The sequence below is a fragment of the Melospiza melodia genome, chromosome Z, assembly GCF_035770615.1.
Source record: "Melospiza melodia melodia isolate bMelMel2 chromosome Z, bMelMel2.pri, whole genome shotgun sequence".
In the NCBI taxonomy this organism is placed as follows: Eukaryota; Metazoa; Chordata; class Aves; order Passeriformes; family Passerellidae; genus Melospiza; species Melospiza melodia.
Window position 1 is genome coordinate 2,193,058 of NC_086226.1, and position 16,502 is coordinate 2,209,559.

The 16,502-nt window shown below is 44.6% G+C and overlaps 1 protein-coding gene across 1 annotated transcript in view; it reads left to right on the plus strand.

Moving 5' to 3' along the window:
• Window positions 1–16,502, plus strand: part of LOXHD1 (lipoxygenase homology PLAT domains 1) — a 152,005-nt gene that overhangs the window by 18,057 nt on the left and 117,446 nt on the right. The window contains exons 3-4 of the mRNA XM_063180704.1: window positions 9,269–9,349; window positions 10,145–10,329. Of these exons, the coding sequence (XP_063036774.1) occupies window positions 9,269–9,349; window positions 10,145–10,329 (266 nt within the window). The remainder of the gene's footprint in view (window positions 1–9,268; window positions 9,350–10,144; window positions 10,330–16,502) is intronic.

The following is a 16,502-nucleotide window of genomic DNA, read 5'->3' on the forward strand; positions in this document are numbered from 1 at the left end:
ACCTACAACCAGCCATAGGAAATCTGAGGCAAGCAGAAATGGAAGAATTTAAGCTGACTCCTAATTTAGACTGCTTCCATCCTATCTGCTGTGTGCCTTGCTGCACACCACTGCAGTTGCACATCACTCTGGTGGCCCTGCTCTATTTTCCTCCAGCTGATGTCAACACCAGCCTATGGATGCATCTTCTCATTCCTTATCAGCATGTTGAACTTAGTGGGAGCCATATTTTATAAGAACCTATTAAGATGCTTTTGACTAAATAGCTTTTTTCCTTTTTTTTATTAAATTTTTTAATTTTTTTTTTTTTAATTTACAAAATGAGCATCAGGGTCAGCAGGTGCTCATTTCCCATGAAATCAACATGTACCAGCTCTGCATGTACTAATCTCCCCTTAGTCAGGCAATTGCACTAAGATAAATCAGAAATCCCTTCTCCAGAGGGTCTGGGAGAGGCTGTGTGTCTCTGTTCTTATTGTTTTGGTTTTCTTGAAAATGTGTTTCAGAATTATTAATCCTGTGCTAATGTCACACGGTAACTTCACATTTTCTCCATTTCTACAGCACCGACAAGAGGTACCTGCAGCTATTTTAAATTTTACCCTCAAAAGAGCTTCTCTTCCCAGTGAAACAACTCAAACATGAGAGTCTGTAAAGAAAATGATATGGGAATGGTAAAGAAAATACATGAAATTTCAGCCCTGTTTGCCATATTTCAAATTCAGAAACCAGAGCTAGGCGAAGGAGTTATATTATCCCAGAATTTCTAGAAACACCAGGGAGAGCTTCCTGATTGTATATTTTATGTCTATGTGAAATGCTTTGGTTTTTGTTGTGTGATTTTCATCCAGACATCCCATCAAACTGAGAAAGTGGAATGCCATTTTCTTTGATGTAACAGAGGAGGAAAACGAGGCAAGGAGCTAAAAGGGAACATGGTTCCATTGCAGGTCAGTGACAGAACTGGGAGCAGCAGCAGCAGCTCTGCTGGGGAAAGAGCTTGTAGCCTCCAAACCTGCCCTGTAGTATTTGGCAAAGCCATCAAAGCAACATCTGCTTTCCAGGGAGTTGTCCTGTGGTCAGCATTTACATAAACAGCCATTTCATTGGGTAAGCACTCGTCTGCTCGAGGCTATGGGAAGAACACAAATATTACCCTAAAAATCAATAAATAAACTCTATGCCCTTTAGAGAAGTCAAAATATGTCCATCAGCGGTGGCATTAAACATGCTGCTGGCTGTGCAGGTGGTCTTTGCTGGAACTTGGGTTAATGCCTCCTCTTTCCTCCTGCTCTCACCATTTTTATTTTGTGAAAAGGAAAAAGAAAGGACACACAGAGATTATTTTAGGTTGCAGCAGCAGCAGCTCCCTGAGCTTGTTTAAACCTGAATTAGCCTTTTGGGTTTGGTCCCTGATGCTGCAGTGAGCAGATGGCTGAGGTGTGGAAAGCAAGGATGAAAGGAGCCAACCTTGTGCAGTTCAGGGCTCTTGAAACTGATCCCATAGGAGGTGACCGCTAGAAATGCAACCACAGCTTTCCACTGGGGGTTTCCCAAACATCAGCAAAATTTCTGTGTCTCTAAGCAAAGTCTGGCACTTTACAGTGCTCCATCGAGGAACACTGAGAAAAAAAATCTAGTCTGAACCTAGGAGTGCCTTCAGACCTGCTTAATTGATAGTCTTGTCTCCTAATTATGAAGAAATAGTGAAATAGTCAGTTTGGCCCCCTCCTCACCCAAACTTGTTATGCAGCTTTGTGAATATGGCAAAAGGATGGAATCTCATGCATCTTTCAACTAAATGTTTACAAGAGTTCACTTATGACTGCAAATGCATGACATTTTATAGGTGTTTACATTTCCCCATGTACGACAGACAGCTAAAATATCATGCATTGCCTAAAGATGGTACTACCACTTCGCCTTCTGGTTAAAATGGGTTTTTTCCTGTTTCTTTCCCGACTGTGTGCTGGTAGTGAAAGACATGACTGTCCAGGTCTTTTTGTCATGGGCTGTAAGGGGGAAGACATGGCAAGCTAATGAGATGTCCTGTGTTTTTAACGTTGGGCAACAATACGGTAACTGTGAAAGACACAAATCTTTGCCATGACTGGTCAGGAAGAGCATCCATTCTGGAAGTGACAGCACTCAAAATCTGAGCCAAGAGCTGAGTTCCAAAGCGGGGGGCTACAAAAAATGACATGGAGTGACAGGACAAGGGGGAAACTGCTTAAAAATATCAGAGGGCAGGGTTAGGTGAATATTAGAAGGAAATTCTTTGGTATGAGGATGGTGAGGCCCAGAGAAGCAGGGGCAGGGATATTCCAGGCCAGGCTAGATGGGCTTGGAGCAACTTAGCATAGTGAAATGTGTCCCTGCCCATTGCAGGAGGTGCAATGAGATGGACTTTAAGGCCCCTAAGGTCCCTTCCAACACAAAAATCTTGTGATAATGTGATTTATTTTGGAAAAGAGGTTCAGGCAAGTAGTTGGGTGTGGCTTGGATGACTCCTCCTTTGCAGCCACTCTCTGCTGGTTTGGGGGGACTCTATCACTGGTGCTGGCAGAGTGCTGCTTGGGCCCAGAAGCTCTTGGCGAAATCCCACCTCAAAACCCAGCTCATGCAACTCTTCAGTTCCCCATCCGCCACCCTGCAGCAGGTACAGCTCAGCCAGAAGCTAAAAGCACCACCACAAATTAATTTCTTTCCATAGGCGCCATCACGGACACGTGGGTGAACACCAAGGCTTTGCTTGGTGACATTTTGACAGCTGTCCAAACTTTTCCCCCAGCTGTGAATTGATCCTCTGTGGTCCAACTCTGAGCAAAGAGTGCTCCACAGTATTTTACTTCTCCATTTTCACGTGCTTCCCACCAGGCTGAGGCTGGGGAAATAGTAAAGCACTCAGCTGGGAGTGCCACTGCTGGCTCATTCACAGTTTTTAGTCCAAATCCATCTTTTTCTCACTAGTGTAACTTTTCGGTGTTAGGCTTACTTGGTCCAGTTGAGGGCCACTGCAAATAATATCACAGAGAGGTTTTTACCTTGAGAAAAAAAAAAAAAAGAGGAAAGAGTTAAGAGAAGATTTAGCAGCTATGGCAATGTGGAATAAAGATGAAATAATTGGTGACAGCTGGCTTTCTACTGAACTTGACGACAATACAGAGGATTTTTTTAAAATTTCTGATGCTGAAGACAATTAATTGTCAGTCACTTGTACCTGATCTTGGGTGACTATACAGAGTTTTTCCTGTTCCTTAAGCCAGCAAATACATATGAATTGCAGAGTATGTACAGGGTAGTCTTTAGAAGATAGTAATGCTTGTAGCCTTAATACAGTTAAGGTAAAAGCCCAGTGGAAGAAGACCTGATTTTGTTATTTAACTTCTCTGGAATAAATTAATAAATACAGGAAAGAGAGCTTATTTACTCTGAGCAGTTAATATAGTAAGTTAGGAAGGGTTAGGCAGCTGATGCAGAAAGAGCAGTTCAGGTTAGGAAGGGAACAAACCCCAGGTGCAGAGAGGGAAGGATTCTCACCTTGGTGCCAAAGTGCTGCTTCAGTGAGGAGCTGTGATCCTTTTCCTTTAATGCCATGGGAGGTTTCCCATTTTACAGCTGTTTATGTATCTGACTGTGCCCTGATTTATGTCTGTACAGTTCTGCAGCGCTTTCAGTGCTCTCTAAAGGCTTAATGGTCTGGGACAGCATTAAGTAACAGCACATTTTGGAGTCCGTATTCACTTCTGAAAAAGAGGGAATTTTTTCCCTCTCTCTTGCTCAGCCTTACTAGACAGCCCATGTTTAGTATTTCAGGAATAAAATACCTGAGAGAGTGCTTAGACTGAGGTGTTGAACAACCTAAATATAAGAGTGGGTATAACTAGCATCTGTATAAATTATAATCCACCAGCAGCTATGAACACAACAGCTGGTGGTACAACTACAAGGAAGGTCAAGCCTTAGAGAGAAAAATAGGATTTTGCTTAAAATAGCCAGACTTTTAAGGGAATTCAGCTGTTAGACCCAGGTCCCTGCTGATCAAGTGTCAGCTGCATTTGTCAGACTGTAAAACCTGGCCACTTTTCCCCTTGGGATGAGAGTAAGGTGTATTCCTGGAACAAACTCAACCATTCTGTCTTGCTCAAAGCCCTGCCCCTATCCCAACTCATTAATGTCAGTCTTAAAAATGCCTGAGCTCATTCTCTTTGAAAATTTAAAAATATTTCTCCATGGCAAGGGGATGAAAGTTTTCAAATGACTAAAATTTACATCAATCTGGCAAAGTGAATGTAATTTAAAATGTTATTTAATACTGGGAAATACTGAGCAACCTGTGCACTGTTCTTGGTGGCACTGTTTGCTTTGCACACAGTTTCTCTAGAAAATAACAGCCAAACTGCAGATAACAAAGACATCCCCATGCACAGCAGTGGGGTTGGAAAGAAATTATCTTTAAGGTCCCTTCCAAACCAGGACATTCAATGATTCAATGATGTTATGATAAAGCATAGCTAAGATTATCTAAATTAAACACCACTACTTTATTTTGTTTATGCAAATCACACCACCAAAGATGAAAATATCTGATATTAAGATGATGCTGCTCCATGCAGTTCACAGTGAAAGAGCACTTACTCAGTGTCTGTAATTAAGGCTGTCTGAATCTGTACCTGGAATGCTTATGGATAAGGCAGAGCCTGAGTGTCCTCTGGCACTTTGTAAAGTTTTGGGGTGAATTCAGACTCAGAGGGTTTTGGCCTGGTGTTGGCTCCTGGCTGTCATCACTCTGCTACAGCCCTGAGCAATTCATCCCATCCAATTAAACCCTTTCAAGTGGGGCTGTTTTTTTCACCAACTTTTTCAGTGCCCGCTGAAGCAGGATTCATTCTGCTGGTTGATAATGTCCTTGGTACAGACACTGACAGTGGCTGTGCTTTTCTGCTGGTTTCTTTTCCATCTGGAGTGGTTTTGGACGTCTGCTGCCTCACGTGGTACTCCCAGCCACCTGCTGACTGATGCTGTCAGCTTCATGAAAACAGCCTTGGCTAAATATTTGCAGACCAAACTCCCTGGAGTATTTGTTGCTCCAAGGAGGAGGTTAATGATGCTGCTATTGGAGCTCTGTGCTAAGAGCTGCTCTGGTTTGAACATATGGGGGATTTTTTTTTTTTTTTTGTAGTTAGCTTTTACATGACAATGTCCTCTCTCCAGGAATGATCGATAGTGGATGTGTAGGAAGGGACAGAGGGATGAGGCCAACACATTGTCAGCATTTTTCCAATACCTTTTGCATCTTCTGGCAAGATGCCATCTTAGCCACAGGCCTGATAACACAGGTTCACACAGCCTGTAATGTGTATTAGACAACCTGAGGATGAGGGAAGCTGTCTGTACTTTCCAGCCAGGAAAACAACAGGGACAGACCAGTGCTCATCCCTGACACCTTTTCATGGCACCCTTACAGTTGATACTGGCTGAAGGGTGGAAGGGAAATGCTTCATGGAAACAGGACGTGAAGAGAGAACACTCTAGTAATTGCAAATATACGGGGAGAGGAGCAGGGTTCATTGTGTGGTTTTGGGAAGAAATTTCCTTCTTGTCCCTCTCAATTCAGCTCTGACACACATTAAACTCTGGGGACAGCTCTGGGCCCTCAGCACAAGGGAGACACCAAGGGGCTGGAGAGTGTCCAGGGCAGGGAACGGAGCTGGGAAGGGGCTGGAGCCCCAGGAGAGGCTGAGGGAGCTGGGAAGGGGCTGAGCCTGGAGCAAAGGAGGCTCAGGGGGGCCCTTGTGGCTCTGCACAGCTCCTGACAGGAGGGGCAGCCGGGGGGGTCGGGCTGTGCTCCAGGGAACAGGGACAGGAGCAGAGGGAACGCGGCCTCAGGCTGGGCATGGGGAGGTTATGATTGAATATTAGGGAAATTTTCTCCACCAAAAGAGCTGTCCAACTCCAGAACAGGCTACCCAGGGTCGTGGTGGCAGTCCCCAGGCCTGCAGGGTTTTAAAAGCCATGTGGATGTGGCACTTGGGGACATGGGTCAGCGGTGGCCCTGGCAGTGCTGTGGGAATGGTTGGACTCGATGTCCTTGAAGGGCTTCTCCAACCCAATGATTCCGTGGTTCTGTGGCATTCTACACTGCCCACCCATAGTGCATGAGAAACTCCGCTGACCTAGCAGGTGAACCAAGTAGCATTTGTTTTTTCCTAGAGAGTGGCAGCCTTTAGGATGGTTTGGGCTGTCTGACCTTCCGAAATCATCCCAAATACTCAGCTCCTCCAACTGCTGCTAAACATCCATGGCAGGAGCAGGCAGACCTGTGGGCAGCATTTCGGGGAGATGCAACCAAGAACTGACTCTCTCTAATGGTTTAATGGAGCATTTTAAAAATTTTGTTTGAACTGACATCCAGAATAACACTTTGTGCTTTGTGCAGCCCTTAATCCATGGCACTTCTGCTGGCAGCTCTGTGTGTACAAGGCATTTTCAGGTAAAACACCGAATGCAAAGGCAGTTTAAAGGATTGTTAAGCAGGGATTCAAAGCTAAATTGGCTTAGGTTACTCCATCACTGCTGAAGGTCATTATTTTTATGCCTCTGCTGTGATCAGTATCCAGGTTTTCTGTCTGTTCTTAAGAACTGACCTGTGAAAAGGGTGCTGTTAGCTGATCAAAAGGGAAGACTATTATCTAAAAAAACACTCAAAATTTCCATTTCAAATGTGACTTTTATTTAGGTGGTGGGTCAACTCTTTTTAATTCACCTTCATAAAAAAAAAATCTACTTGTACAAATGTTTGTTTTATGTACTTTTGCAAACAAAACTGCATTGTAGAGGCTTTCTGGTTATCATCCCATCAAGAACTGGCAAAACTCTCATGGCACTGGCTCTGTTGCCTGTGCCCATGGCCTGCAGAGGAGATGAATGCAGGGATTTAAAAATGCTATGCTTGAATATGTACCAGTTCTTGCAGACTTTTAGCAGCACCACTAACCCAACCAGGGAACAAAGTGTTCTGAAGGATTGTGCATTTGCAGAGCCACAAGCAGTGCAGCCTGCAGGCAATTACTCAGCTGAAAAAAAAATCTGAAAACAGCTACAGATTAAAAAAATTAAATTAAAAAAAAAATATAAGAATGTTGTATACTAGTCTTTGATGAAGCTTCTTGGATGTTTCTTACAAAGCAGTTGGGAAAAATGCTGCAATAGAATATGGAAAAAATAGAGCTCCTAGGACCAATCAAATATGTCAAAATAAACAAACCCAACCAAAACATATTTCTGGAGTTGCACTGGCCTGTTATTTCAGATTAATGACAGGCCTCCAGTGAAATTCAGAAGATCCTTATGGTCTAAAATCCCTGGGTTTGAACCCAGTCAAGCCTGAACATTGCAAATTTAGCGCTGCAATTTCCAAGTCATATTTTTCCTGCATTATTTGTCACCAGGGCTGTGCAAGACAGTGTGCCTCATTGTTTGGTGTAACAAGTTCCTTATGGTAATCTGGCTGTGAATGTCTCATCCTAGTCCTGGCCTGGACCAGACTCTGACACAGCCCAGCTGTAATTTCTCCTTTCCTTTCATTCTTTTCTTTCTTTAGCCAATATTTCAGTGTAGCCATTCACTGTGGGGTATTCCCTCACTCGCTCCCCACGCAGTGCTGGAAGGAAGGACAGGATTTTTCTTTCCCATTGATGCTGCAGATCCATCTCGAGGGAAGAGACTTGCCAGAACTCTTCCTACCCTTCGACAGCAAGACTTCCCAGGGGTTTGACTCCTGGGCTGTGTCACGTTTTCCAATGCTTCCCCAGGCTGCTTAGGGATGCACTGTGCATCTGCTCAGTGGGCACTTTGGGATGCCCTGCAGAAGGAGGTTGGCTCCCCAGCAAACGAGAGAGGCCAGGAGCGCCACAAACCAGCAGCCAGTGGGACTGGTGCACGGGGAGCTTTGGGCTGATTATTCTCACTTAATACTTGCATGACATCTCCGTAGCAGCCTGCAGCACTGCATCGATCCCCGAGCCAATGCGGGGAGAAGACGCTGTCATTACGATGCTCATTCAAGCCTGACAGACTAATTGCCTTGCACTCGCTGGCTGCTTTCACTCCCGCAGCCAGCCAGCCAGGCTGGGGGAGGCTGAGCCGGGATTAATTGCCTCTTGTCTTCGCGGCAAGGTTAACCATTTTAGCCTTTTCCTACGCTGGTGTTGCGCCTGGCACGGGGTCTGAAACAGCAGAATGGATGAGGAGGAGGAGGAGGAAGGCTGGGCATGGGTTTAGCAGAGCACAAAATGACCTGTAAGCAAGGCACATGCAGGTTCTTCAGCAGCGTGAAGAGCAGCAAGCAAAGCCAAACCCCCTTGCTGAGATTATTAATATTCATTAACTTTCTCTTGCAAACCGCTTGTCACCGTGGCTTTGGGCTGCTCCAGTGCTGTGGTTTCTTGTTCGTTTTAATACAACTTCTGGGTTTTGCTGTGTTTAATCATCCGTAGCCATGCTTAGCAGCCCAGGGGAAATGGGGGCCCATCAGGGAGGGCAGGTGGGAGAGGCTGTGTCTTCAGAGCTTTGCCTTGATGTTATTCATGGTGTTTTCGTGGAAAACACGAGCTCAGAAAAGGACAGAGCTGCTTGCCAAGGATGACGCTGCAGGCTAGAGGCAGAACTGGGAATTAAGTTCTACATCCCCTGACCTGGGCCAATAGACTTTATATTCTTGCACCTGTGAAATACAAACTGCACATTTAACACTTCCCCAAAAAATCAAACTACTTCCTGCCTACAATTGTTTTACTTGAAATGAGATGGAAATTGTAGGAGGAAGCACCAAATTTCGGTAGTTGTTTAAAAACGCGATGGGCGATGGGCCTGGAAAGTTGGATGTGGTTGGATGCTTTTATCTCTGGCTGAGTCCTGGGCAGATCTGTGGCCACGCAGGGAACTTGCTGGAGCCCTTGGCCCCACCACCAGGAGCAGGTCTGGATGGCAGGAGAGGACGTGTCTGGGAGTGGGACTCTGATACAAAAAGCGCATTGCATTTTCCCCAAAGCTTCTGGAAGAACTCTTGGAGTCTGAGAAGGAAAAAAAGTCTGCTGAATGTCAGTACCTAGAGCATCCAAAACCTGTCACTAGGGAGAGGGCAGTGAAAACTAGGTCCTTCCAGCATTAGGAATGACACTTCTTTATCCTTACACGCTAGCACTTGCGTGCCTGCTGTCAGGGCTGCTGGTTTTTCACCATTCCTTTTGATGCATGTGCATTGCAGGAGCAGCACGGCCTTTGAGAGGAGCAAAACAGATGTGTTCCGAGTGAAAACCAATAACGTCGGACAAATAAAGAAAATAAGGTACCTGCACAAAGCTGCTACCACAACACCTGCTCTGTGAGGTGCTAATAGGATGACAGGCTGTAGAGGTTTAAGCATTGCCATGTTTTATTCATTATTCCTTAACGTGCTCCGATCAAGGTGAAGTTAAGGGGTGGTAAAAGCTTGTTTACTGCCGAAGATTTGAACTGAAGTGTGAAATCACCTACGGTATTGCTTATAAGTATCCATGCTCCCCACCAAGAATTGTATTTCTGTCATATGCAATCACGGGGAAAGACGTTTAGGACTGTTTTTATGTCCCGATGGAGGTAAATGGGGTTTGCCATCCACTTTTGTTAACTTAGTGTAATGTAAATGATAATTATTATGTTTAACCACTGTCTGACTGACTGATAAAAAATTTAAAATTACTAAGTAGTACAAAGAAAGCTGGGAAGAGGTGGTTAAAACAATGCAAAGGAGAATAGAGCAGGAGGGGACTGGGTGGGAAGGGAGTCCCTTATGTTTTAGGTATGCAGTGCAAGGTGAATGAATGCATATGCTGAATGAATGAGGAGGTGTAGGTACGTTTGTGAGCAGATAAAAGATTCACACACTCACCTGTGATCTCTGCCCATATGGAAGGTTGTTATTTTTAATATACCCTGTAAAAGCACATAAGTTCCTTGAAAATCTTTGGATAGTCAGCCATAAATGGGAATTACGTGTACATACAGTTGCTCTAGCCTCGCCTAATAAATAATATTCCACAAAATTGTGGTGCTAGTAGCCATTCTTAGCCAGAATACTGAAACAGGGCTGTTCTTCCTCCAGGATTGAGCATGACAACACGGGGCTGAACGCGGGGTGGTTCCTGGACCGCGTCATCGTGACCGACATGAACAGACCTCACCTCCGCTTTTACTTCCCCTGCAACAACTGGCTGAGCAAGGAGGATGGGGATGGGCTCTACGTCAGAGACCTCATCGGCAGCCTGAATCCCATGGATGTGCCCAAAAGTAAGGTGTTTTTTAAAAAAAATATTACAAACAGCTTGGCTTTCTGGTGCCTTGTGGGAAAGGACAGGGTTGCTTTGAGATGATCTCATCGCATAAAAAGTAATTGTGTAGTCTAAGCTAATTTAAGTTTTCTTTATAGTCAGTGGAGAGAGATATAGGAAGATGCAAGATGACTCAAGAGGGTAATTTCTTCTTCCAGTGTTAGGTCTGATGTCCTAGGGTGGGATAAATCACTGTTTGGAGAAGCTCCACTCGTTCCTCGAGTACTGAGGGATCTGTGATGACAACATTAAATTAGATTGATGTAGATGAGAGGCACCCTACCCTGGAAGATGTAGCTGGTACCCTTGTGTGCTCCCCAGAGAGGCAGTGTGGTTGCAGTCCTGTCCATAGAGTTAAGTGTTTCCAGGCTCTGGTGATGTCCTGCAGGAAATTTCCACAGAGGACCCAACCCTTTCGCTGTAACTCTGTGCCAGTTTTGCTGTAACTCCACACTGGTGTTGCTGTATGTGGGCATGATACCCACACTGAGCTGGTGCCTGTTTTTTCAGCGTGGTTTTAAGCCAATGATGTTGAAATGAGGCTAGAACAGCTTGCACACCAGACATGTACTCCCAGATTGGTACCAGCGTGGCAGCCACACAGGGATGTATGGTGCATGAAACGTGAGTGATCAAGATGTGAAAGACGAGCCAGCAAACCAGCCTCAGGTGGGATGTCAGCACTCCATCTGCAAGTGCTAATGAGGAAACAGGGTTGTGTGTTCCTGATAGACTCACCAGGGCACTGCCCCTTTCTGGGAGCCTAATTTTGGGCATGGAAGGGAAGGCCATCAGCTACAGATCTGCAGGGAAACAGGTCTGTGTGGTTCAGTGCTAAAAAGAGGAAACTTGTGCTTTTGCCAGGATTGGATCTTATTGAGAATAATTAGTAGACCTCTTGCAATAGTGTTGCTGACATTATCACTTAGGAGCAATTGTCTGGTAAAACCAATTTATTGCCAGACTTAAGCAGTGTTGTGGGCATTGATAGATGCTCTAGAAGGGCAAAGTATTGTTATTTTTCTTGAGGTCATGTTAACAGTGAAAGAATACACTAAATTGACCCGGAATCGTTGAGTAATTTTGCACTGTTGAGATACAGCCTTCTAAAAGAGTGCTGGTATGTCGAATATGTAAGCATTAAAGGATGCTGCATGTGAGGTAGCATGCACAAATAATATCCATTGACAAGAAATGCATATTGTAGCATTTTAAAAATGCAGACATCCCCAGGGTGGCTGCCACAAGGGAATGAGATAACATCTGGAGACATTATCTGCCAAAAACCCACCCAGTTACTACTGGGGCTGTGTGTGCTGAAGTATCTTGCTGCTTTTTTAATCAAATTGATTTCTGAAATGGAGAATCTAAGGACACTCGAGGGGCAGAAGGGCTCTGGAGAAGGTGGTGTATGAGTCAAAGCAATGTACGATTAAGGAGAGGTTCCCTTGAGGAGGAAGTCAACCATTCAATCTTAATAGATCTTTAAAAGACACAACACCTTTTCCAAATTTATCATTGCCTCTGCCTGGGAGAAATGATTCAAGGGAACGTGTGTGATTTCCTACATCCTGTTCAACACCTGTCTCACAGCAGGAAAGGACTCGTGGGCTAAACCCTCAGCTGGTACAGGAGAGTGCAGCTCCAGTGAAATTTCTGGAGCCACTTTGCATCTCACAAGCAGAGCAGCCAGTCCCGAGCACTCGCTCTTCTGGAGAAGCGGCTCTGGGATATGGATGAACTGCTCTCCACGTGCTTGGCCCGGGATAAATATGAGTAAGACCATCTCCCGAGCGTGAAAGAAGAGATTTAGGCAGGCATTTGTCAGAAATGCATCGGCTCTCACCGCCTTTACCAGAGATAAAGCCCCGCTGCTGAGCAGGCCGGGCTGTGCGCGAAGGCGGGAGCTGGGCCGGGGCCAGAGGCACGGGTGAAGGGTTGGATGCTTTCCAGGTGGCAGGCCTGAATCCGTAAGAGGAGAGGGTTAGCTCAGCTATCTCAGGTTGCAGTTCCCCTTGAACCATAATTAATGAAAGATAAACATCCCCAGACTGCTGCGGTGAGCTGTCAGCTGCAAATGTAAATGTATCTGAATTAATATGCCTCCCTCCAGATCCGTAAAGATCTGAAATGAGATTGTGATATGATTTTTGTTGTACATACAAGTTGTTTGTCCTGAATTTGATTGGGTTTTAGGGCATTTTGTTTTTTCTTTCCAATGGATTAAATAGTGATGTTTACTCTTTGAGTATTAATATTTTCTAGGCCCCCAGATAATGAAAAATTATTTTTAAGTTTATGTAAGGAAAGATAAGTAATTCCCTCCTAAGTCTGTGTTCCCATTAGCAGTTCAGTGCCATATTCTTCTCCTTTCTAGTTATGTCTCTTCAATCACATCTTCAATCCATTTATTACTTCAGTTTTTCTTTGTAAACCACTCAGACACTGTTGTTGCCAAACTCAGCTTCATGCTTTGCTTTCATGCTCCATTTGCTGTCACAGTCAGGAATGTTTTTGGAGGGAATCAAACAAGTTTCCTCCAGGTTCCCTCTGCTGCAGCAGCCTCAGCTTTTGATCTTCTCCCAGAGAACTTTCCCGTCTTTGTCATGAGGATTTACCTTCCTCCTTTGAACTGGAGGTCACTGCTGGGACCTTCTCTGTGCTTTGTGTGAGAAGGATGTGGGCTTGAAAGAAATAAACTCCTTTTCTTTGTCATATTTTTGATTCATTGAAAAGGCACCTGAAGCCTATTTGAAGGGGGGGCTCTTGGTGCTTGTACCAAAACTGACTAAACTATGGGCAGACTTGGCCTCTTTCTTGGTGAGGAGCACAGGCCAGATAGAGAATTCCTGCAGACTGTGAGTTTTGGAGAGGTTAATTTTAAGGGGGAAAAAAAAGGGAGAATAATTTAAAAATGCAGAAAAAGATGTGTGGCAGAAAACCAGTCAACTATATATTTATATATGTATATATATGTACATATATATATGTGTGTGTGTGTGTGTGTGTGTAAATATATAAACATATATAAATATGTATGTATGGATGGATGGATGCATGTATATATAGTGGAAAAAATGGCCACACACACTGAAAACCCAAAAGAAGAGTACTTTTCATGATCCAAATAGAACTACCATGGACGTCTGACTTGGCAGTTGCAGACATCTGAGTGATTGCATTTACTTATCCGAATGAAATGCCTCCTGTCATGTTCCCTGTGGAATGCCACGTGTTTCTCAAGGAGAACAGGTTACATTGAAGTGTTCCTGCTTGAATGACCCTCTATTCCCTGTATTCACATCCATGGCATCATATGCCCACAGGCCTTTGACAGGGATAGTGTCACAGATTCTTATTTACCCAGCAGCTTCTATTGGCAGCCTGGATTAATTTACACTACAGGTATTAATTACAAGGGAGGCCCATTGTTCAGCTTTGTGCTGCTTCACTTGAGTTCATGAAGCCTCGGGATTGTGTGGCTGTGGCTGAGCCTTTGTGCAAGGGACAGGCTCAAAACTGGAGCCAGGTGCCGGTTTTCCTTTGAGTGCTGCCGGTTTTGGATCACTCTGAGGGTGTCTGATGTCCTGCCAAAGTGGTGGGGGTGCATTCATAACAGCTTGCAGCTGCACTGGGAGATCTACTGACCCCATGGAGGTGTAAAAGGACATGAAATTCAGGAGTCAGCTCATAGAATCACAGAATCCTTTATGTTGGAGAAGCCCTCCAGGATCACAGAGCCCAACAGTTTCCCCAGCACTGCTCAGTCCACATTGCCCCACGTCCCCAAGGGCCACATCCACATGGCTTTTGGACCCCTTCAGGGATGGGGACTCCCTGGACAGCTGTGCCAGTAACTGAAGTCCCCAGTCCCTTGTTTGATTCTTGCAGAATGGTCAGGAATTATTTGTACCACTCAGTGGACAGATCCCCATGTGCCCCACCCCACAGTGACTCTCCTTTGCCTGGACTTTGCCAACCTTTCCCTCATGGTCTTCATCCCTGCAGGTGGGACACCAAGGTTGTGTCTTCCTCCATCCCTATGTGTGATGAATAAAGCTTTTCATCACCTGGCTGGCAAGCAGGGAGCCCTGAGAGCTGGTCTTCATGTGGGTTGCAGGGTTTCTCAAGACATAATACCAAAACATACCTGCAAGGCTGAGTTTTGTCCAGATTCATAAAAGATGCTGAGGTTTGGTTGGGTTAGATGCCATGTTGTTTATCCAACAATAAACATCTTTGCTCAGGGGGTGACCACAGGCATTTAAGGCTACTCAGCTGCTTGAGGCTGGTCTGGGCTCTGTGCAGTGTAACCTCCAGTTATGCTCAGAAGAAGGGAAATAGATATTGGCTGTTCCTGATTTCCCTTGAAACCTCTCGCTAATCAAACAATTCCCTGTACACGCTTTACTCTGAGAAAGCAGAATCATTCATTTGCAATGGGGATGTTCATTCACTTGGTCCTTAAAATTGTGCTCAAGAGCAGGGTGAGCTGAAAACTAATTCAGTCTCCTGTGCAATTCTATCTTATGCTAACCTGTCAAATTTTGGTCAAGGCTTTGCAACCTGCCTGTTGAAAATGAGGTTGAGAGCCAGGGACTGGTTTTCATCTGGCTTTTTGCCATCAGCACCCTGAAATTATTTAGGATTGGACATGACGGGTTATAAATGTGCTTGGGACAGCAGCTCGTGTCAAACTCTTTCAAGGCTGAATATTCCCAGTAGGACAGAATTGCATGTGTCACACCAAACTGAAGAACTACTTCAATCTCTACTATTTCTGGGTAAAGTTTAATCTTATTTGGTCTATTAATAATGAAAGTGAGGAGCACATTGCTGTGGCACACCTCGACCTTGAAGATGGAAGAGTTCCAACACAGCTACATTGTGTTTAATTTTTCCATATTTAAATGTGTTGAAAGTTGGCCATCTATTGCTATTCTTTGTTATTATTGTTGTTATATTTTAAAAAAAGAATCACAAGAGGAGAGCAAATATAGCTGTTCTTTATCTGGGGGTGGGTCTTTTACAGTCAGACACAACATTTCTGCTTTGCTAAAACAAGAAGCAGTTTTGAAAGGGAAAGTTGTTGGTTGTGTCAGTTCTGGCCTGATTTGGGGGTGATACATGGTGCACCTGAGAGTTTGCATGGATAAAGGGTAATGGCTGTGCAATCACAATGAGCAGCTGGGATTTGGATTCTAGTCAAGAGGTGAAATTAGAGTGGTGGAATTTCCCGGAGTGTTCATGCAGGCAGAAGGGGGCGTCTTGCCTTTAAAAACATTAGAGAAATGTCTACGAACAAGGCATTAACCTGCTCTAGGTATTCTCTGAGGTTTTCAGATCCACTATGACCTAAAACTCATGTATTTGAGCTGTGAATGTGAGCTTACTCCTTTGCTCTTTGGAGGATTCTTGGGTTAAGGCTTCACACTTCATTGTCCAGAGTTTTAGTGCTGGCTGTTGGCTGACTTGAAGGCTCATGAGCACTGACCTAGCTGTGACTTGAGGAAACATCTGGAGCAGCAGGTGCTGCTGCACATGATTCAGAAGCTAAATCCTCCCTTCCATCCTGGGATGTGCATGTCCTCGAGGGCTGGGCTGGATCAGAGCTGAAACTGTGGCCAATATTTCCCAATGATGTTAGAAGCTCAGGTAAGGAGCAGAATCTGGGGTGTGAGGCACCAGTTGATGATGCCCTGCCGGATTTGCAACCTCATTTTATAAAAGGTTGGGCTTGAAGGCCAGCATTGGTCCCTCATGGATGAGACTTTATCCCTGGAGGGATTTCAAAGCCATGTAGATGTGGCCCATGGGGACGTGAATCAATGGTGGCCTTGGCAGTGCTGGGGGAATGGTTGGACTCGATGGTCTTGGAGGCCTTTTCAAACCTACGTGACCCTTGGATTCCCCTGGGTTTTGTTTCAAAATGAGGTCACACAATTTCACGCTTTTGGAAACTTTCATGACGGGAAAAATGAAAAAAGATTATTTCTAAGGACGCAGAAGTTGAGGAAGAGGGAATGAAATATTAATATGTGTTATCTTCTCATCAAAATGCATCTTTATTTGCTCTGAAAGCTGGAAGTGTATAATCAGCACAGGAAAATGCAGATAAATATATTTATGAAA